A 23851-nucleotide genomic window follows, 5' to 3' on the forward strand; every position below is an offset into this window, starting at 1 on the left:
GAATTTTGGCAGGAAAGCTTGGTCTGGCTTCAGTATTATCCTCTAAGATAGTGGTAAAGGGTGGATAAATGTAGAGACCCTGTAATTCACGTACATGTCTGGCAGATGTTAAAGCCACCTAGAGCACCACCTTCAGGTTGAGAGACTTAATGGAGGCTAAAGAAATAGGGTTAAAGGGGGCCTTTGTAAGGGCATTAAGGACAAAATTTAGGTTCCAGGGGGCCAACTTTATTCCAGCTAATGGTGTAGAAGAAAAAGATGCCCTGATGAAGCTGTGAACCCATGGGTGGTCAGCGATCCTTTTATCGAATAGTGCATCAGGGCAGACACTTGCACTTTTAGTGTGCTGGTGGAGAGACCCCTCTCCAGTTCCTTCTGATGGAACTCTAGCATCTCTGTCAGAGGAACCTGCTGGTGTTCAGTAGATAACTTGTGAGAACTGAGAATTTCAGAAACTTCTTCCATATCTTGGTATACTTAATGGAAGTCCCTTTCTTTCTACTCAGAAGGAGAGTAGCAACTAGATTCCGTGAGAATCCTCTGGCTGATAGGAGTTTCATTTCAAGTTTCATGTTGTTAGATGCAGTCTCTGAACTCGTGGGTGTAGGATCAGGATGCAGGACCTACCCCCCCCCCCCCGATTCTAAGCTCCCAGAAACCGGTGTCAACTCCATCAGCACCACAAATTCCAATTAACACCTCATATCATGACCTGTCAGACACACCAGAGGGTTGGTTCAGCTGGAAAAGGGCCACCCACCTAGGGGTCAGGCAGACTGGTGGGAGGGAAGAAAGGAGTCGAGTGAGAGCCCTCAAAGAGAGAGGAGCTGGGGAGTGGGAGCTCCCGGGGAGCTAGAACGACTGTGGTTGGGTTGCAAACAGTAGTCTGGGACCAGAGGAGTCGGGGACCGGTGGCAGTGACATTGGAAAAGGGTGAGACGGACATAGTCTAGGAGGACTGTCGGCACGTGAAAGCCCAAAAGAACTGACCGATACCGAGGACGACGGGGTACAGGACCCTAGGTCAGGAGTCGATTCAATGTCCTGGCAATTAACCTGCAGAGGAAGGGTACCTTCAGGGACCTTCCCAGAGAGCTCAGAGACTGAGGCCAACAGCACACCGTGGGGGACAGGGTTTTCCAGAGAAAGCAACCCATTAAGGTCCCAAGTGCCATCCCTTGGGAGCACATCTTCACTTAAAAACTGAAGAGCGGGACCTCATAGTTTCAGGCTAGAGGGACCCACACGGACACGAAACTGTGCACGGACGTAGGCTCCGGATTACTATTCGACACCGGTGGGACAGGGTACTTTGACGGGCTTCCCGCAGTGGCACACATAGAATTTGGTCTACTTGCAGCGTGTGTGTCTCCTTTATAATCTTCATCCAGCACACGACTACCCACAATGAGTACCCTGGTCCCTTGCACCCTGCTCTCCCAAATAATCACCAACACCCCTGAGCCCGAGGCCATCCCTACCTGTGGAGGGACTAACATCAGGCTGCTTAACGCCATACTCCTGAAGTTAACCCCGGTATTCCTTACAGCAACGGGAGTACTCCCATTACCGCAACCCACAGGTGGCGTCACGAACGTATCCCCTGTAAATACCCCCTTTCACGGATGAAAGTGTCCGCCAACCTGAGTCCGGGACCCTCGAGCCTTCACGATCCTGGATCCGAGCAGCCCAACCAACACCGGGGCGGAACACTACCAATTCATTTAGATTTGAGGAGCTGTCCTTGAAACTGGGTCCTCACCCTCCCTGGAAGTATTGACCTTGTAAGTGGGGTCCCCAGCCGACTGGGCTGGCATCTGTGGTAATAAGCAGTGGGTTTTCAGTAGCCCAAGAAACTCCTTTTAAGACCCGCAACACACATCCGTTTTTTTTTGTACGTGTGTGGTACGTATTTGCATGTACCTGAGACACGGAGATACGGAGACCCATGTTATTCAATGGTAGATGGCACACACACGTAAAATCACACGGAACGTGTGTCCGTGTGGTAAGTACGTGTGTGCGCTTTTCGACACGGACAACATGTCCGTTTTTGGCCGGCATCACGCAGGCACGGACCCGCTAAAGTCTATGGGTCCGTGCCTGCACGGACCGCACACGGAGTATGTCCGTGTTCAGCACGTTTCGTCCGTGTGCGTTTTTAAACGAACGATGTTATTTTTTTTTTTTGTTAAATTCAGTATACTTACCTTTTTTCATGATGTTCTCAGTCATATTTACATTGGCGCTCGGTCTGTTTTTTCCCCCGGCTCATACTTACCGATCACCAGCGCTGCGAGGAACAGCTGTGCAGAGAATGCGCGGCAACAATTACTTTGAAAAAGCCGGCCGCTCATTAATCAATCTCGTATTCCCTGCTTTCCCCGCCCACCGGTGCCCGTGATTGGTTGCAGTCAGACACGCCCCCCACGCTGAGTGACAGCTGTGTCACTGCACCCAATCACAGCAGCTGGTGGGCGTGTCTATACTGTGCAGTAAAATAAATAAATAATTAAAAAAAACGGCGTGCTGCCCCCCACAACATTAATACCATCCAGATAAAGCCATACGGCTGAAGGCTGGTATTCTCAGGATGGGGAGCCCCACGTTATGGGGAGCCCCCCAGCCTAACAATATCAGTCAGCAGCCGCCCAGAATTGCTGCATACATTATATGCGACAGTTCTGGGACAGTACCCGGCTCTTCCCGATTTGCCCTGGTGCGTTGGCAATCGGGGTAATAAGGAGTTAATGTTATTATAACAGTTTTCATGAATAAGGGGGAGTCACAATGAACCATGTTACAACCTCGTGTTCTCACGTAATGATCCCCCAGTCTTACCAAATATATGCATACTCCTCATTATCTTAAAACAATGTGATGCCACAGAATGGAGTTATTTTATGCTTTTCAATAAAATAAGGAGTTAATGGCAGCAACCCATAGCTGCCACTAAATCCTAGATTAATCATGGCAGGCGTCTCCCCGAGATACCGTCCATGAGTAATCTGTACGTTACAGTAAATAAACACACACCAGAAAAAATCCTTTATTTGCAATAAAAAACACTAACAAATACCCTCGTTCACCACTTTATTAAGCACGAAAAACCCCTCCATGTCTGCGTATTCCTTGGAGGTCCAGCGTCGCATCCAGCTCTGCTACATGGAGGTGACAGGAGCTGCAGAAGACACCGCCGCTCCTGTCAGCTCCATGCAGCAACTGAAGACAGCCGCGCGATCAGCTGAGCTGTCGCTGAGGTAACTCGCGGCCACCGCTGGATCCTCCAACTGTGATAGCAAGTCACCTGTGACTATATCGCTGTGACCGCTAATCAGGACGTGACACAGACAGAGCCGCGGCATGACAATGAAGTCGGGTGAAGTTCACCCGAGTTCATTCTCATCGCGCAACTCTGTCTGCTGTCAGCTGACATCTATAAATGACATTGTGCATCACAAACACGGACATTCCACGTACACATACACGGTCATTCCACACGCACACACGGACAGCATACGCCATCAACACGGATGTCATACGTACCGGAGAAACGCCCCTAAAAAACGGAACACGGACCCGAAAAACGGACCGTAAGACATGTACGGTTTTTTTGCGGAAGTGTGTTTTAGGCCTAAAAGGTTTTGTTTTTCTAGCCACCAATCCAGCGAACCCGAACCGTTGCTGATAGCCGGAACATATAATCTAAATGACTCAGTGTTGCCAACTATACTGATAGAACTTGCCACTGAAGGTCTATTGTGTGGAATTGTGCCCATTGAACAGCCGGAATCATGACGGTCAGGGTGCCCAACAGGAACATTGCTTCTCTTAGAGACGTTTCTTGCTGCCTTTGGACCCTTACAACCTTATGCTTTACTCTGAATATTTTTTTGTTTGGAGGAAAACAATATTGATTGACTGACTCTAGATGGATCCCTAAAAAAATCTGTACCTGATAAGGAACTATCCTTGACTTGGCCTTGTTTACTAGCCATACTAATTTTGTCAGAACTGAGAAAACCTGGTTGACTGCTACTGAACTGTCTCTTTCTTACTTGCCCACTTTTAAAAAGTTGTCTAAATAGGGAATTACTAAGATATTTATTTTCCTTATATATGATGTCATCTCTGCCACAATCTTGGTGAAAACCCGTGGACCAAATGCGAGACAATGACATTGTAAATGAACCAGGCTCCCACCGATCTTTACTGTTAGTCTGAAGTATTTTTGGTGGTCTTTGTGGATCAGGATGTGGCAGTAGGCATCTTTTAAATACATTACTGCCTTGTAACAACATGGAAGACGGAGCTGAATCGTCGACTTTAGGGTTTCCATTACAATTATGTAGTGGTTCAGAGATTTTAGATTGAAGATGAATCTGAGCTGTCGTTTCTTTTGTTTACCAGGAATAGGATGCTATAAAACCCTTTTCTCACCTCTGACTCTGGTACCCTGGTCAACACCTACTTCTTGTATAAGAGCAGCACTTCCTCTTCCAGAGCTTTTTTGGTTTTGTTAAGGCTATGTGGGAACTTATTATCCATTGAGGAGGAAGGGAGGAAAAAGTTAATTTGACTCTCAGGAACAAGGTATTTAGCACCCACTCAGCACCAGGAGAGCAGCCCCCTGGAGCAAAAATGTTTTAAACCCCCCCCCCACCACCACCACCTGAAGTCTGGCATAATTTCCTTTTGGGTCCTCCCTTAAAGGGGGCCTTATTAAAAAGAAACCCTTGGGTCTCTCCCTTATCTCTACCCCAAGTGCGACTTCTTGTGTTATCTACCCTTTGACTCTTCCTTCCTCCCCTACTTTCCATAGCTTGAAAGTTACATCCGACCCTAGGTACGCGAGGAAGAGGAAAATTATTTATACTGTCTGCTACTTTCTGTAAGGCATGGGTGGGGAACCATTATTCTGCCCGGTGCCATTTGAAAATTTCTACCATCATTCGGGGGCAGCACAACTTGAGAATTACCCTACTATATTTGGTCAAACAATGAATTCACTGTTGCAGTTGGAGATGCTTCTCTTTGGAGCCGCTGTGATATTAGGCGATATTGATCTTGTTGCTTATCACAACTACTTTACCAGCTTTGTCTCACCTGGGACAGCTGAGGGCATATACATCACAGGAGACACTGGGGGCATATACATCACAGGACTTGCTGGGTGCATATACATCACTGGGGAGGGCTGAGAGGAATATACACCACTGGGGAGGCTGTGGAGCATAGACATAATGGGGGAGCATAGACACGACTGGAGAGGCTGGGGTTCCTAGACCTCACAGTAGACATTGAGGGCATATACATCACTGGAGAGGGCTGGGAGAAATATACATCACTAGGGCTGGTGGGCATAAACATCACTGGGGTCACAGACATCTCTGGGGGCATATACATCACTAGGGGGAACAGACATAGTTGGGAGGACACAAACATCGCTGGTGGTATCTACACCACTGGGGGGCACACACTGCCCTAGGGAGGCAGGAAGGGAACACAGAGGCCTGGGGAGGCTGGAGAGGCATACACAGAGGCCTGGGGAGGCTGGAGGGGCACACACAGAGGCCTGGGAGGCTGCAGCGCCAAACACATAAGCCTGGGGAGGCTGCAGGGGCACACATAGAGGCCTGGAGGAGCACACACAGAGGCCTGGGGAGACTGCAGGGGCATGCACAGATGCCATGGGGAGGATACAGGACACACCCAGAGGCCTGTGGAGGCTGCAGGGGCACACACAGAGGCATGCAGAGGCTGGAGGGGCTACGACAGACCTGAGGGCACAAACAAACCTGGGAGATGCTGGGGCAGCTAATCCTCTTTTGTGGGATGAGAGGGCATTGCAGGCTTACCCCACCCACAAAGTAATCTTCCAGTGTATGCATGGTTGAGCCTAGAATGCATGGGCTTCATCCAGGTTGGTGGGCATGCTTTGTATGGAAGGTTTAAAAGGCCAGCAGCCAACAAAATGTGGCTGCCGCCTGAGCACTGTAGTCCCTGGAAATCTGCCTTTTTATCTAGGGGGTCCTTCAATGATCCTAGGTGCTCAAATGGCAGGGCTACATTTTATGAAATTTTACCAATAGCAACGTCTATTTTTGGCAACTGCTCCCATGTCTGACAGAACTTGTTCTTCAGGATACTCTACCCCCATAGTGGCTCTAATGACTTTCAGGAGTTTCCCTGTGTCTTCAGCTGGAAAACACGCCTAGTCATACTCTTCATCAGATGAAGAAGAATCTGAAGTAATAACTAACTTTCCCAGTTCCTCCCCTTCTTCCTGGGAGCTGACCTCAGAGAGTGGCTAACGTCTACTCGAGGACAAGGAGGGTGCCCCGATAAGGCGAATTTCCCTCTTTACCATACTTCTGTCCTATTAGTGTGGCGCCCCTGAGGCTTCCGTCGCCACAGGTCATTGCACCCCATCAGCGGTGTGATGCCCCATTCTGGGAGAGGAAGAGAGTGAACTCCGGTCCCCTGGTAAATCCACACTACACCCATTGCTAGGGACACACAGGACCAGGGAAAGTGGCAGGCAACCCTCCCATGCTGCATGCTGAGAGGGGCTGTAAGACCCATCCCTGCTCCCATAGGGTGGTAGCTTAGCAACTGGGGAGGTGGGAGGAGCCACCAGAGAGCAGATAGAGAAAGGAAGGTCAAGTTAGTTTCAGTTTACCTCAGGGAGTGAGAGAAGCAGCATGTAGTTGGAGGAGAAGAACGAGAGAAAGGAGGGAGGAGGAGGCCTGCTGAGGCAGGCAAGGAGAAAGAAGGAAGAGAAGGAAAGAAAGGGTCGCAGGGCCGCGGGTAGTCCTGTAGGTACCACGAGCTGTCCTTGTTGGGTACCGAAGCCGAGGGCCCAGAGGCGCTACGAGTAGCTGCAGGCTGCGGTGGCCTGGTCCACAGTGACATCGGTGGAGTGATTAGCTGCGACAGGGGACGGTCCCTAGAAACTGGAGGAGTGAAAAGACAATCTCCAGACAGTAAAAACCGAGGCCCAGGGAATTGCAAGCTCCCAGGGCCAGAACCCAGAGCAGACCTTCAGAAAAGGGGTAATCAGCCGACAGGTGACCCCCCAGCCTGGAGGCTGTAATGGAGGCCAAGCCAAGTCCATCTAACTAAGGCAAGGCTAGTGAAGACAGCAGAGAAAGAGACACTAAGAGAGAGGGTACCGGATTTCACACTCGGAATCACCCAGAAGACGGAGGTCCCTGACAGCGGTCCCAGCAGTCCAAGGGTTCTGCCTGCCCTGACAAGAACTGTGAGTAAAAGAACTTGAACTGCACCTCTGAAGTTGCCTCAGTTATTTCATCTGCATAGACATTTACAAGCACCAACTGTGCCCCGGGCATTGCTCCACCTGTGGGGAGCAGTACTATCATTGCTGCCATAACATCATCCCGGAGGCCTCACACAGCAGCGGCGGCTTATTAGCCGCACACCACAGGTGGCGTCACGAACACAAACTTTAACTTAAGCCACATATTCTACTGACACCCACCAGGGCCACGGAGTCGGGCCCAGCCACCACTGACTGCCACCAGACTGGTCCGGCCCGGCACCGGGTGTCCCATAGCCCTGGGGTGGGCGAGTCAACTTTGGCGTCACGAACAGGATTTCGTGCCCGGTCTAACCGGGTACTGTGCGCCTGAAGAACCGTGTGACAGACTGTGTACTTTACTGAGAAACCACCGCCATTAGCGCTGCTGAGCGCGGGAAGAAGGGGGGCATGAAAGAAGAAAGGGCGCGAAGATAAGCCCCGCCCCCTTGTCCAAGAAAAGAGCGCGAAGCAGTGCCCGCCATGGAAGGCGGAGGAAGAAGAAATGGCGACTAGATAAGCTGGCAGGCTGGCAGAGAGAGTCTAAATGCCAGACCAGCAGATAAAGAAAATGTACCTTATCGCAGCGAAGGTGATGCAGCAGATCCGGCAAGCGACGCGCGGAGCAGCGACCGCCAGAACACCGGAGATGCTACTGAGGGGTGAGTCATTTAATGCCCCTGCCGGCGCGGGTGCCCCAACCCCCGCTGCCATGCCCGCGGTCCCTGGAGAGACGCCCGGCACGGCGACGCCGATCCAGGCCGCAGCCACGCCAGGTGCGGCCCGCCAAGATTTTGCCGCCGGAGCGGCGCCCATCCACACCGCAGCAGCGACTCCAATACAGGCCGCCGCCATGCCAGGCGCGGCCCGCCAAGACCAGCAGACGCAGACTGTGCTGACCGCTGTCTACCTGCTGCCAGGTGGGGAGCCAGAGAAGAATCCCTACAAGTAAAGATGAAGAGATGCTGAACTGTAGATAGCCCCTGTCTGCCCCTCATTCTTTTCGAAGACGACACCCTTTCCTGCTGTGTTTTGCCCCTTATTCTTTTTGAAGACGTCACCCCCCATGTTATGTGCTACCGGGCCACTGAACTGGAATGTGGGCCCCGGTGGAAGTGTATGTGGCATGTCATACCAGGCCACTGGACTTAGTGGCTGGTATGTTGTTTATGTGTCCTATGTAACCAGGCCATTGGACTTAATGGCTGGTTGATTATGTCATTTTGTTTGATTGAAAGAAACGAACTGCCGGGCTACTGGACTTGTTGTAGCCAAAAATGTAATTAGTTGCACCTGTTGTGCCCCCTACCAGAATTATGGGGGATTTGCTTGAACCGTGCAATGAACTGGAAGTGCACACTTAGAATTTTTCTTTATAAGAAGTTTGCAACGTTACTTTCATGTGCCTCCCATAAAGGGAAGAAATGTTTTACTGTTTTATGTTATTGCATACAAAAATGTTTTTGCAGTTTCTCCACATGTTTTTGTTGTTTTTCAGCCCGAGGACGTGCTGGGATTTGCTGTGGGGGAGTGTGGCGCCCCTGAGGCTTCCGTCGCCACAGGTCATTGCACCCCATCAGCGGTGTGATGCCCCATTCTGGGAGAGGAAGAGAGTGAACTCCGGTCCCCTGGTAAATCCACACTACACCCATTGCTAGGGACACACAGGACCAGGGAAAGTGGCAGGCAACCCTCCCATGCTGCATGCTGAGAGGGGCTGTAAGACCCATCCCTGCTCCCATAGGGTGGTAGCTTAGCAACTGGGGAGGTGGGAGGAGCCACCAGAGAGCAGATAGAGAAAGGAAGGTCAAGTTAGTTTCAGTTTACCTCAGGGAGTGAGAGAAGCAGCATGTAGTTGGAGGAGAAGAACGAGAGAAAGGAGGGAGGAGGAGGCCTGCTGAGGCAGGCAAGGAGAAAGAAGGAAGAGAAGGAAAGAAAGGGTCGCAGGGCCGCGGGTAGTCCTGTAGGTACCACGAGCTGTCCTTGTTGGGTACCGAAGCCGAGGGCCCAGAGGCGCTACGAGTAGCTGCAGGCTGCGGTGGCCTGGTCCACAGTGACATCGGTGGAGTGATTAGCTGCGACAGGGGACGGTCCCTAGAAACTGGAGGAGTGAAAAGACAATCTCCAGACAGTAAAAACCGAGGCCCAGGGAATTGCAAGCTCCCAGGGCCAGAACCCAGAGCAGACCTTCAGAAAAGGGGTAATCAGCCGACAGGTGACCCCCCAGCCTGGAGGCTGTAATGGAGGCCAAGCCAAGTCCATCTAACTAAGGCAAGGCTAGTGAAGACAGCAGAGAAAGAGACACTAAGAGAGAGGGTACCGGATTTCACACTCGGAATCACCCAGAAGACGGAGGTCCCTGACAGCGGTCCCAGCAGTCCAAGGGTTCTGCCTGCCCTGACAAGAACTGTGAGTAAAAGAACTTGAACTGCACCTCTGAAGTTGCCTCAGTTATTTCATCTGCATAGACATTTACAAGCACCAACTGTGCCCCGGGCATTGCTCCACCTGTGGGGAGCAGTACTATCATTGCTGCCATAACATCATCCCGGAGGCCTCACACAGCAGCGTCGGCTTATTAGCCGCACACCACAGGTGGCGTCACGAACACAAACTTTAACTTAAGCCACATATTCTACTGACACCCACCAGGGCCACGGAGTCGGGCCCAGCCACCACTGACTGCCACCAGACTGGTCCGGCCCGGCACCGGGTGTCCCATAGCCCTGGGGTGGGCGAGTCATTAGCAAGAACTCCCTATTCTTGGTTTTTGCAAGTGCTTTTTTGCCCTAAAAACAGTAATATAGCAAGATCAGTATAAAATTTAATAAGGAAAGCATTTACCTGTCCTGAGTCCTAGAAACTACCGCGCTAGGAGCAGGCTTGTGATTCTCTGCATTGCTGCTAGGCACTGTAGTATTTTCCATGTTTGGAGTCACTCACTGCCACCACTGTCAGGCATTGGCTCTTTTCAATGGCGTAACTAGAGTTTGATGGGCCCCGGTGCAAAGTTCGGACCTGCCCCCCCCCCTACGTACACCGACACTTGGGGTATGGGATAATGATGCTGATACTTGGCTCTTTCCCTCAGCACCCAGCTTCCCTATGTTCTGATGTCCATCTTGTCATCGGCACCCAACTTCCTCATGCTCTGCTATATGCACATCAGAGCATGGGAAAGCTGGGTGCTGAGAGATGTATAGCAGAGCATGGGAAAGCTGGGTGCTGAGGGAAAGAGCCCTTTTCCCTCAGCACAAAACATTCCCATCCCATGCTTGTATCTTTGTCCCCTGTTGTATAAAGTTCTCCAAATACTATAATAACCCCACATAGCCTTCCAAATAGTATAAAGGGTCCCACATAACCCTTCATATATTAGAATGCAGCTCCCTAGTCCTCCATGCATTATAATGCATTTCCCATAGTTCTCCATGTATTATAATTCACCCCATAATACTCCATATATTATACTGCGCCCCATAGTCCTCCATATATTATAAGTCACCCCAGGCCTCCATGTATGATGCAGCCAGCCCCCAATGTATAATGCAGCCAGCCCCCCTATGTTCCATGTATAATGCAGCCAGCCACCCATGCTTCATGTATAATGCAAGCCCCCCCACGCTCCATGTATACTGCTGGCAGCCTCTCCATGCTCCCTGTATACTGCTGGCAGCTCCCCCATGCTCCCTGTATACTGCTGGCAGCTCCCACATGCTCCCTATATACTGCTGGCAGCCTCCCCCATGCTCCCTATATACTGCTGGCAGCCTCCCCCATGTTCCCTGTATACTGCTGGCAGCCTCTCCCATGCTCCCTGTATACTGCTGGTGAGTCGCCCGGGGATCAGGGGGGTACTCAGATCCGGGCCACGAGGTCACTTCTGTGGGTATCACGGTGGCGTGACCCGGTCTGTGATCCCAGGCTCCACAGTAAAAGGGGATTTGGTAAGGGAGATTGTCCGTGACGCCACCCACGGTTGTGGTGAGGTTGTGACACCACCGCTGCTCTGGACGGGGATCCCGGGAGCGATGACAGGGAGCAGCGTAGTTGTTATGTCCCCTCCGTGGGTAGGGGGTTGGTTGTCCCGGGGCCCGGTGAAGGGGTAAGCAGGGAGCAGGGCGCGGTGCTGCGGTGCGATGCCCGAGGGCACGGGTGTACTCACAAGTAAGTCACACGGAGTCACTGGTAAACTAGGAATTGCCGGTGTCCCCAGCTTTCGGTATGGGGGTGTTAGTGTCCCACACACGGTGCAGCAGCCCTTGTTGTTCTTTCCCTGCAGCCAGGTGCCTTTTCTCTCCACTCTCTTCCTCTTTCTCCTCAGCTGGGAACGGGGAATCCACTCCCCTGTAGTGATCCGGGTACCCAGGTACCGAGGGGCCACTACCCTGCTCCGGCTACCTCTGGCCCCTTCCTCACTACAGCCTGTCCCGGCCCTCTCGGAGCACGCTTTTCTTTCAGCCTGGGAGCTACAGCTCCAGGCTCCACTTCTGTCTCCTCTCCAAACACTCTGCTCCAGCCCCTCCCCTCTGCTCTGCTTTTCTCCTACCCTGGGGGATGTGGTTTGTCTTGCTGCACCGGTGTGAGATCAGATTACCAAGGAGGATTAACTCTTTCTGTGACAACCTGGCTGTGCCAGGGCGTTACACTGGCAGCCTCCCCCATGCTCCCTGTATACTGCTGGCAGCCTCCCCCATGCTCCCTGTATACTGTTGGCAGCTCCCCCATGCTCCCTATATACTGCTGGCAGCCTCCCCCATGCTCCCTATATACTGCTGTCAGCTCCCCCATGCTCCCTATATACTGCTGGCAGCCTCCCCCATGCTCCCTATATACTGCTGGCAGCTCCCCCATGCTCCCTATATACTGCTGGAAGCCTCCCCCATGCTCCCTGTATACTGCTGGCAGCCTCCCCCATGCTCCCTATATACTGCTGGCAGCCTCCCCCATGCTCCCTATATACTGCTGGCAGCCTCCCCCATGCTCCCTATATACTGCTGGCAGCCTCCCCCATGCTCCCTATATACTGCTGGCAGCTCCCCCATGCTCTCTATATACCGCTGGCAGCCTCCCCCATGCTCCCTATATACTGCTGGCAGCTCCCCCATGCTCCCTGTATACCGCTGGCAGCCTCCCCCATGCTTCCCTGGCCATGCACTGATTTAAAAAAACAAAACAAAAAAAAACACGGTTTTTACCTCTCTCCTCGTTCCCCCACTGCTGTCCTCACGTGTCCTCGTTCGCCGCTGCTCCATCCTCATCTCTCCTCCGCTGCCCTGCAGCTGCGGTCGGCATCCTCCCGCCCTGCGCTCTGTGCTCTGAGCACAGCGGACGCACAGGAGTGACGTCACCGCGCAGGCACAGAGGGAGAATGAAGGAGCGTGGAGCTGCACGGGCCACTCCACGCTCCTTCATTGTTGCTCTGCGTGATGACGGGGAAGGGGGGCCCGGTGCTGCCGCCGCTGACAATGGGCAGGGGGGCCCGCTGTCAGCGGCGGAGGCACCGGGTCATACAGCGGCCGGGTGGTCTGCGCCAGATCAGCGCAGCTCCTCTCACAGAAAGGAGCTGCTTGCTGATCTGCAGAGCGGGCCCCTAAAATCTGCAGGGCCCGGTCGCACTCGCGACCTCTGCGACCTCGGTAGTTACGCCCCTGGCTCTTTTAAATATCCTGCTGCAATGTCAATAACTCTCTTCCGAACTCGAAGGCCGCCTCCCTTGCGGCATGCAATGTCACATTCGGTCCCCTATGCCCTGGAAGTGACAGGGGACCCACGTTTGGTCACACATCTGTGTGCCTTTTCCCGCACGTGACACGACTCCAGCTCCGCCTTCTGAACCCGGAAGTGGCAGCCAGGGATGCCACTGCATTTACAGCTCTGGATTGCCGGCGTGAGATCCAGAGAAAGGCTCTCCAGTAGGTCTCTACTTCCACAACAATCGGGGAGCACCCTGGCGACATAGCAGGATCTTCCTCGGCCCAATGGCCTTGTTGGTATTCGGACCCCAGCAGTTTCAGGACGCTCTCATGTACGGTGCTGTCATGGGGAAGGGAAAATATACCTTTTCATTTGACTGATGTCACTGTTGCATGAAGGACAGAATTGTTTTTCTCACAGAATGGCCAATGACTACCTTGATACACATACTAATTTAAGTTACTTATGTTTTTTTCTTTTCTTGCTCCCCTTTACATTTCTATCCACTGGGTTTTAATATGCAGCATTACATTTGGAGTTCCTTCTGGGTAAGTCCACTTTCTCATGAATTGTTCGAGCCACATGTAATGAGATATGGAACTGACTCCAACAATTAGTTAGCCGCAAAACTGGGAACAGATTGCCCATGGATTTATAGAAAAATGCCAGTTCCCAAACTGCATATGTGCACTGGATTGGAAACACATGTTTGTCAAGAAGCCGCCGAAAATCACAATTACAAACAGTACTTTTCTGTAGTGCTGTTTCTCATGGTTGACCGCATAGACAGGTTTGTAATTGTTGATATTGGGGCCTATGGCAGAACTAGAGATTCAAGAATCTTCAAATCTTCAATAATGGGTGTGAAAGCTAAAACACAAAGAGGAATTACATTTTCCCCCAAAATTCCAAGAATAATTAACAGCAATAAAAGGGCAACAGTGTTTACCTGCTCAGGCCACAGAATCTGATGCACTAACAAGATGCAGCAAAACCCCTTAATAAAGATGCAGGCAACTGGTGCAAACACTGATGTAGCAAACATTCACACACTGCCACTCCATGGAGCAGGTGACTGCTTAGGCTACTTTCACATCAGCGTTTTTGAACTGTGGCACAAATAGATTTTTTTGCCGCAAAGCTGGATCCTTTACAAATGCTTTGTCATTTCAATGCATTTGCAATGGAATTGTGGCAATATGCGGTCACTTGCGGTTGCGTGCGGCACACACTGGATCCGGTGGGATGTGGTATTTTATCTTTTTTCAAAACGCTACTTGTAGCATTTTTGACCTCCAAGAAAATACTGCATCTCACCGGATCCTTCATATTGCGGCGGTACCTGCAATACACTTCAATGAGCCGGATTCTGCTCTACAAGAAGTCACCGCATTCTGGTAGGCAGGATCCTGTTTTCTGTAATGAGCATACCCAGAAAGCAGAGCCTGGCATGGTCAGTACAGAAATCTCTCTCTTTCTCTCAGACCCGCAACACACATCCGTTTAATTTGTACGTGTGCGGTACGTATTTGCACGTATCGGAGACACGTACACACGGAGACCCATGTTATTCTATGGTAGATGGCACACACACGTAAAATCACACGGAACGTGTGTCCGTGTGGTAAGTACGTGTATGCGCTTTTCTACACGGACAACATGTCCGTTTGTGGCCGGCAGCACGCAGGCACGGACCCGCTTTAGTCTATGGGTCCGTGCCTGCACGTACCGTACACGGACATACACGTTTCGTGCGTGTGCGTTTTTACACTAGCGATCTTATTTTTTGTTTTTTTTTAAATTAAATTCAGTATACTTACCTTTTTTTCTGCTGTTCTCAGTCATACTTACATTGGCACTCGGTTTTTTTCTACCCCCGGCTCATACCGCTCCCTGATTACCAGCACGGCGAGGAACAGCTGTGCAGAGAATGCGCGGCAACAATTACTTTGAATATGCCGGCCGCTCATTAATCAATCTCGTATTCCCTGCTTTCCCCACCCACAGACGCATGTGATTGGTTGCAGTCAGAAGACACGCCCCCCACGCTGAGTGACAAGTGTCTCACTGCACCCAATCACAGCAGCCGGTGGGCGTGTCTATACTGTGCAGTAAAATAAATAAATAATTAAAAAAAACGGCGTGCGGTCCCCCGCAATTTTATTACCAGCCAGATAAAGCCATACAGCTGAAGGCTGGTATTCTCAGGATGGGGAGCCCCACGTTATGGGGAGCCCCCCAGCCTAACAATATCAGTCAGCAGCCACCCAGAATTGCCACATACATTATATGCGACAGTTCTGGGACTGTACCCGGCTCTTCCTGATTTGCCCTGGTGCATTGGCAAATTGGGGTAATAAGGAGTTATTGGCAGCCCATAGCTGCCAATAAGTCCTAGATTAATCATGTCAGGCGTCTCCCCGAGATACCTTCCATGATTAATCTGTAAATTACAGTAAATAAACACACACACCCGAACAATCCTTTATTAGAAAAAAAAACCCACTAACAAATTGCCTTGTTCACCAATTTAATAAGCCTGAAAAAGCCCTCCATGTCCGGCGTACTCCAGGATGGTCCAGCGTCGCATCCAGCTCTGCTGCATGAAGGTGACCGGAGCTGCAGAAGACACCACCGCTCCTGTCAGCTAATGAAGGGAATAGCGCGATCAGCTGAGCTGTCAATGAGGTTACTCGCGGCCAACGCTGAATACAGCTGATCGCGCTATTCCCTTCATTAGCTGCGTGGAGCTGACTGGAGCGGCGGTGTCTTCAGCTGGTGATCGGAGAGCGGTAAGTATGAGAGAGGGCTGCTCACTTCAGTCACTCGGGGGACTAGCAGTTACTGGTGAATCCTTCACAGGTGACCGCTAATCAGTACGCGGCACACAGACAGAGCCGCGACATGACAATGAAGTCGGGTGAAGTTCACCCGAGTTCATTCTCATCGCGCAACTCTGTCTGCTGTCAGCCAACATGTATCAACGACATTGTGCAACACACAAACGGACATTCCACACGGACATTCCACGTACACATACACGGGCATTTTACACACAAACACGGACATTTTACACGTACACACGGCTCGCATACGCCATCACACGGATGCCATACATACCGGAGAAACGCCCCAAAAAAACGGAACACGGACCTGAAAAATGGACCGTAAGACACGTACTTTTTTTGTGGAAGTGTGTTTTAGGCCTCAGACAGAAGACAAGGATCGTGGAGGGGGGAGAGGGAGTAATAAAGATGGAGTCCCTAAGTGTGTCTGTGTATTTATTTCTAATAAAATATTTTTTCTCTGTGTGATGTCTTTTTTTTTAACCCTTTATTGGAGACTCTTAATGGCCGGGTCAAACTTGACCTGACATTAAGAATCTCGGGCTTTATATCTGCTGGTAAAACAAGACTGGTATTAACCCCTTATTACCCAGCGTGCCACCTGGCACCAGAGCCGCTGAGGAGTTAGATACAGCGCCAGAAGATGGCGCTTCTATGAGAGCACCATTTTATGGTGCAGCTGCGGACTGCAATTCATAGCGGGGAGGGGGGGCAGAAAGCTTTGGCCACCCTGTGCTGCTTAGTTGTACCTGGCTAGCATACAAAAATATGGCGAACCCTACGTCATTTTTTTTTAATTATTTCATGAAATAATTAAAAAAAGAGCTTCCCTATATTGTTGGTTCCCAGCCGGTTATAAATAGGCAGCTGGGGGTTGGTGGCAGCCCGTACCTGCCTACTGCACCTGGATAACATATAAAAATAAGGCGAAGCCCACGTCATTTTTTTAGTGTTTGGGCAAAAACCCTAAAAAAAAAGGGCTTCACCTGGATTTTCTATTGCCAGTGAAGCTAACATCAAGCAGTGGGGGTTAGCAGCCAGTAGCTGCTTGGGTTACCCTTATCAATAAAAAATGCAGTGGGATTCCACACATTTTTTTTACCCCTAACCCTAGGGTTAGGGTTATGTGTTTGGAGTTTTTTTTATTTTTTAATGAATTTAAAAAAAAAAAAATAGACATGGGCTTCGCCCATCGAGCACACGAGCATTTTACTGCCCACTCATCCCTACTCCTGACCACACAGCCAGCAGAACAAGTAATCAGATCAGCTGACTCCAGTGTCGGACGATTACTTGTTCTGTGTCCCCCTGCATCCATTGCAGTGTGTGCGGGCTGTGAGATCAGCAGAGTTCGGCCGGTTCTGGAGTCGGCTGATCTGAACTCAGTTGAACTCCGGCCCGCACACTCTGCGATGCATGCAGGGGGACACAGAACAAATAATCGGCCGACACTGAAGTCCTCAGCTGATCTGAACTCCTGACCACACAGCCCGCACACGGTCACACGTGATCGGTAGTAGGCATTGACTGCTGTTAACCTGCATCCATCGCAGCGTGTGCGGGCTGTGAGATCAGGAGTTCAGCTGACTCCCGATCAGTTGACTCCAGTGCTGGCCAATACATTTTGTGTCCCGCTGCAGAAGGATCCGGTAAAACAACAATTGCGGTTGCATGCATTGCACATTCAATCCATAGGATCCGGTCATATGCGGTTTGCGTTTTTTTGCCTACAGGCAAAAAAACACTGATGTGAAAGTAGCCTCAGTATTAAAATTTCATACAAATACACTTGCATAGTGCACTGTTCACACATGTAAGTGCACAGTGTGCACCTACATGTGTGAACGGCACCCTATACAAGTCTATATGTATGCAATTTTAATACTAAGCAATGGGAATGTGAATTTTTATTGTATAAAGTACAATCCAATAATCTGCCAATTATGTAATGTTTCTGTCTAAATGACCTTCTTCAGACATGCACAAAAGTAATTGGATCTAGTTTATGGCATAGCGCTATGGAAATGCGACCACCGTCCCTGCGCAGGCACTCAATGCTCTGCTCTACTGAGGGCAGAACAAAATCCTGTACTGCACCGGGATTGACTTTATTTCCGGGGTAATAGATGTCGGCACATCATAGGACTTTGCTCTTCCCTAAGTAAGATAGGGGACAGAGCTCTGCGCAGGTGTTCACTTCAACTATGCAGGTATAAGATTTGTTTTAATCTGTGGATGTCATCCGCATCAACCAAGCCAGGAGGATAGCAGCTGCAGAAATTGAGGAGTAAAGAAAAAAGACACCCGTAGGCCCAGAAGTATAAATGGTATTTTTTGACATATGCAGGATGTGTCATAAATGTCTGGCAGGTTTAAATCACCTCTGGGGCTCTTACCTATTTGGAGAAAGGAGTGAAGTGCCCACGATCAGAATTAGCAGTGTTTTGGACGCCAGGTGTTTTCCCTGCGTCCAAAATGCTGTGTTGTACAGTACAAGCACAGTGGAATGGATTTATAGAAATACAATGCCCACGGTGCTTCTTTTTTCTAGAGCGTAAACTGACCTACGGTACGGCTTTTCAAGCTGCAGCATGTCAATTTATGCTTGCAGAGACAAGAGTGTTCTCGGTGAGAGAACACGGTGAAAATCCGCTGCACCCAGAACCCTAATCGTGGGCACGGTTGCCGCATCCTCCTGTGGAGAATACTAATCTTCGCAAGAGAAGACACGCTGGGTCCAGAACACAACGCACCCGAGTCGTGAGCACGTACCGTTAGAGATGGGATCTGCTAACTAGGTATTTATAGCATATTCACAAGAATAAAAAAAGAGAAGTACCACTTAAAGAGGATCTATTACCAGGTCAAAAGTGGCAGTTTTTGCTTTTATTTTATCCCTGCTACTCTTCTGAGTATTCAGCTCTTTCCTTTTTTAAATTCCACTTTACGCTCCAGAGATGTTTTGTTTTAATTCAGTGCTAATTTTTATGATCTTTAGGAAAGGGGCGTGACTTACAATATTCTCTGGGGGTGTGTCTTTAGGCTGCTTTGCATAATTACCCGTATTTTTCGCTTTATAAGACGCACTTTTGTTCCCCCAAATTTTGGGGGAAAGTAGGGGGTGCGTCTTATAAACCGAATATACGGGGGGGGAGGTGTACATATATATATATACTGCAGGGTCCGCTCTGGAGCGGTGCTGGGGGCTGTTGGGGGCAGGTGACAGCTGCGAGCGGCAGCGTTTGATCTCCTGCTCCCGCTCATATAATATGCACAGCTTCTGTCCAGCAGCGTGGTGCTGAAACCCGCTCATATAATATGCCCCGCTGCCCACGCTGAGGGGCTGGGGCAGCGGGGCATATTATATCTGCCTGCCCCCCTGTGATCGCACATGATCCCCCCTGGGTTAGCTATGGCCCCCGTGCTGCTGCCCATAGTAAACTAAAAAACTCTTTACTTACCCCCTCCAGCGTGTCTCCGTCCTGGTGCTGTGATCAGGCAGCAGAGATTTCACTCTGCAGTGCTGATCACATAACCGGACCGTGAACCAGGAAATGCAGGCAGGAGGCCGGAGCTCAACCCTGAGGAGGGGGACACGAGGGAGCACAGCGCTGGAGAAGCTAAGGACAGAGTTTATTTTACTAAAAGCAGCAGCCTGGGGGCGATATCTAACACAGGGGGGGCCGTGTGTGTCAGCCACAGGGGGGCCGTATGTGTCAGCCACAGGGGGGCCGTGTGTAGCAGCCACAGGGGGGCCGTGTGTAGCAGCCACAGGGGGGGCCGTGTGTGTCAGCCACAGGGGGCTGTGTGTAGCAACCACAGGGGGATCCGTGTGTGTCAGCCACAGGGGGGCCGTGTGTGTCAGCCACAGGGGGGCCGTGTGTAGCAGCCACAGGGGGGGGGCCGTGTGTAGCAGCCACAGGGGGCCGTGTGTAGCAGCCACAGGGGGGCCGGGTGTAGCAGCCACAGGGGGGCCGTGTGTGTCAGCCACAGGGGGGCCATGTGTGTCAGCCACAGGGGGGCCGTGTGTGTCAGCCACAGGGGGGCAGTGTGTGTCAGTCACAGGGGGGCTGTGTGTAGCAGCCACAGGGGGGCCGTGTGTAGCAGCCACAGGGGGGCCATGTGTAGCAGCCACAGGGGGGCCGTGTGTGGCAGCCACAGTGGGGCCGTGTGTGTCAGCCACAGGGGGGCCGTGTGTGTCAGCCACAGGGGGGGCCATGTGTGTAGCAACCACAGGGGGGGCCGTGTGTGTCAGCCACAGGGGGGGCCGTGTGTGTCAGCCACAGGGGGGGCCGTGTCAGCCACAGGGGGGCTGTGTGTGTCAGCCACAGGGGGGCCGTGTGTGTCAGCCACAGGGGGGCCATGTGTGTCAGCCAAAGGGGGGGCCGTGTGTGGCAGCCACAGGGGGGCAGTGTGTGGCAGTCACAGGGGGCGTGTGCCAGCACAAGGGGTCTATATTCAATATAAGCTGGCCATATCCAGATTAAGGGGGTTAATTTTAGGATGGGGGGGCTATGAGGGGCATATACCCTATATGATTTGTTAGACGGACACTGGCATTATAAGACAGATCCCATTTATTTAAAAAAAATTCTCTATTCCTTCACCAAATTTGGGGGTGCGTCTTATAATCCGGTGCGTCTTATAAAGCGAAAAATACGGTACCTTGTTTTACCTACGCTTGGTACAGATCAAAAACATTTGTACTAATTACAAAGGAACAAATCTTTGAAACCATATGGCGGAATTGATAAAAGAAAAAAAATGGAATACTCAGGGGATCAGAGGGAATAAAAGACTGACCAATTTTGACCAATAGTGACCTGGTGACAGGACCTCTTTAAACTGCTGCTACCATTAAAGCTCACCAATCACCAGGATTTTCCTATATAACCTAAAGCTAGTGCAATACTGGTACTATCAGGCTGATTCTATACATACCTTTAGTTGTCCGCTATTATGTATAAGTTTTAAAACACAAGCAACTTAAGTTTGTAAAATGTGCAGCTTCTTGAATGACAGCAGCTGCTGATCAGCTGATAGCTGGGGTGGGTATTCATAGTGATTCCCGCCCCCCTGCCTATCCGTCCTCCCCCTGTTATTTATGTTAATTCTGTTATAGAATTGTTTTACTATTTGACTAGAAAGACCTGTGCTGAAGTCATACCCATGTGACCAGAAGAGGCGGAGCCTCAGCCAACATAGCTGATACCAGGAAGCAACATTATTTTTCTGTTGGCTGAGGCCCCGCACCTTCTGGTCACATGGGTATGACATCAGCACAGGTACTTTTAGTGATTTGGTAAAACGATTCTATAATAGAATTAGCATAAATAACAGTGGGAGGACGACAGGCAGGGGACTGGGAATCACTATGAATACCCACCCCAGCTATCAGCTGACCGACAGCTGCTGTCATTCAATAAGCTGCTCATTTTACAAACTTTACTTGAATGTGTTTCAAAACCTATACATCCCAGCTGAAAACTAAAGGTATGTATAGTCCGCATGATAGTGCCAGTATAGCACCGGCTTTAGGTTATATTAGGAAAATCGTAGTGATTGGTGCACTTTAAGCATACTAGATGTGAGTCTTATAGTGTCAAGTGGCATTATTATTGGATGTGGTTCTTTTTACTTGTCTGTCTGCAAGCTTCCTGGCTATTTCTAATAAAAGTAGAAGTATGAATACAGCTCTAGGGTATAGTATGGGATGTAACAAAGCAAATGCAGATTTATGTAGAACGATGTAGAAATGCTCACAAGCCAGTGCTATATATATCAAAAACTGTTTTATTGTTGTGTGAACAAAACTATAGAATACAAAAGATTCTAAAGGCAATTTATTTCTATGAAGAAGCTAGTATTCATAATAAAGTAATAGAAATATTAATATTTTATGATCTCCATGTCCTAGTGTAAAACACACCCTACACATAATATTCTGGGGTCAAATACTGAATTCAGACAAGTCTACACTTGTTTTTTTTTAGTATTGGGGATTTGTCAGTTGTGTTAAGTATCAAACAGTTCAAAGGATTTAGACAGAAATTCCTGCATTAGAGCGTTGTATTAAACAGCCCTACTCTAACACTTCTACCACACGGAGAGCTTTGATTTAGCCATTCCAGAAATTAACAAAGAAAGAACACACTGAATGCCACTTTTCATCACAGTAGGTTTCTGACAGATTTTCATTCATCTCTATTATATCATCATTTACTTCCCGGACTGTGGTGAGATCAAGTCCAGATGGTGAAGGTGAAGGATGTGTCTTCTGGTTGGATTTATGGTCGGACTTCTTTTTGCTTCCAGATTTTTTCCCAGCACCTACATTTTCATTCTCGTCTGGATCTCTTGCTTTTACTTCTGGCTCCTTTCCATGTTCTTTAATGCGACTATTCCCTTTGGCTTTTTCGTCCACATCGCCTCCTAATTTTTGAAGTTGTGACTCTACTGCTTCTGTTTTTTTACACAAACGTGACTTCAATGTCTTATCCTCACAGACATGTTTCATTTTCTTCAATTTACCAAGGATCTGTTTCCAGTATTGCTTAGCCTTTGTGGCATATAGAGGGCATTTCTGTGGCTCCCCTTCATAAGTACAATTGTACGTGTTGCTTCCCGGCAATTTACAGTTTACCGAGAGGCTTACAGTGGCATTTCCAACAATTTCCCAAGAGCAATCATGTTTGTGTTTGGTTAAAAATTGCCCTGCCCGCAGAATAGCTTGTGTCTCTCCCCTCTTGCTGGCTATTTTGACATTTTTGCCGTACGCTAGTTGTAAAACGCTCAGGCACTGCACCAAAAAAATTAATGAAATAACACTGGAGAGCCTCATCTCATTAGGTCTGTGTTGCTGGATGGTTTGTAATTCAAGGGCGTCCAAGCATTAATAATCCGTACAAGTTCTGGAGGAGAAGCTATTTGGCATTCGAAAATTCCTGAAAGTCAGGGGCAGAAAAATAAAAAGTGGGTGAGTCAAAACATAGACAATTACTGGGCACTGGCTGTGAAACAAGGGCTCACAAAACAAGAGATATTAGAGTATTCCAAGAGTCCTGGAGCTTATGTACAGTGTAATCTATAACCGAATACTTGAAGGAGCTGAATAGAAGAGCTTTATGGAAAACAAAAAAAAGTCTTTAAAGATTTACAAGCACATGCAAATGACTAACGCAAGTATTCACTTGCAAATCACACTTTTATCAAACATGCTGAGCATATAAAGAAGCTACAAAGCTCATTTGGAGAATACCAAAAAGAACATTATACATTTAAAAACAATCTAAAATGTGAACAAAAAAAAATCCCACTGACAGTACTAAATAAAAATGACTATACGTGATAGAAGGTATGCACAAGTCTGCACTAATGGTAAGATTTGTATTCAGATATGAAAATCACTTAAGACATTTATATTAATTATAAGTACATATAGTATGAAATCTTTACAGTATTATCTGTGAAATACACTAACATTAGAAAACCAATACAAAAGACAATACTCTAAGCAACACAATGTTAGAAAATTACAGTAATATAAGAAGTAAACAAGGAGTCTTACCAGACAAGTTGGAAAGCACCAGTAGAGGACTCTATAGAAGGGGCATTAAGAGTGTGTGTTTTCAATGGGACAGGAGGGGCCACGGTCACTCTGCCCCTCCCAGTAATTCTCCATGCACCAACACACTTTTTCTAAGGAGGGCACAAGGAATATTAAGTTTTGTACTATTTTGTACTTTTTACTATATAAACAAAAAATACAATAAAGATATAGTAAAGATATACTATATATATAAAGATATAGTAAAGATTAGCACTCTTCTTGTAGAACAGAACAATAAAGATGGAGAAAAGCAAAAATAACAACAAGCTGTGGTTGATATAGAAGAAATGTAATTAGTTTATCCATATTTTTTTATATTATAGCGTTGAGCGAGCAGAATGCAGGTACACTCATTACTTTATCGAATATCATGGGAGC

The 23851-nt window shown here is 49.2% G+C and overlaps 1 protein-coding gene across 1 annotated transcript; it reads right to left on the minus strand.

Moving 5' to 3' along the window:
* Positions 1-21637: 21637 nt before the first annotated feature.
* FGFBP3 (fibroblast growth factor binding protein 3) lies at positions 21638-23522 on the minus strand. Its single transcript, XM_075352376.1, has 2 exons — positions 23432-23522; positions 21638-22808 (listed from the first exon to the last, which is right to left on the minus strand). The coding sequence occupies exon 2, from the start codon at positions 22703-22705 to the stop codon at positions 21983-21985; it is 723 nt and encodes a 240-aa protein (XP_075208491.1). The 5' UTR covers positions 22706-22808; positions 23432-23522; the 3' UTR covers positions 21638-21982.
* Positions 23523-23851: the final 329 nt, after the last annotated feature.

The sequence above is a fragment of the Anomaloglossus baeobatrachus genome, chromosome 5, assembly GCF_048569485.1.
Source record: "Anomaloglossus baeobatrachus isolate aAnoBae1 chromosome 5, aAnoBae1.hap1, whole genome shotgun sequence".
NCBI lineage: Eukaryota > Metazoa > Chordata > Amphibia > Anura > Aromobatidae > Anomaloglossus > Anomaloglossus baeobatrachus.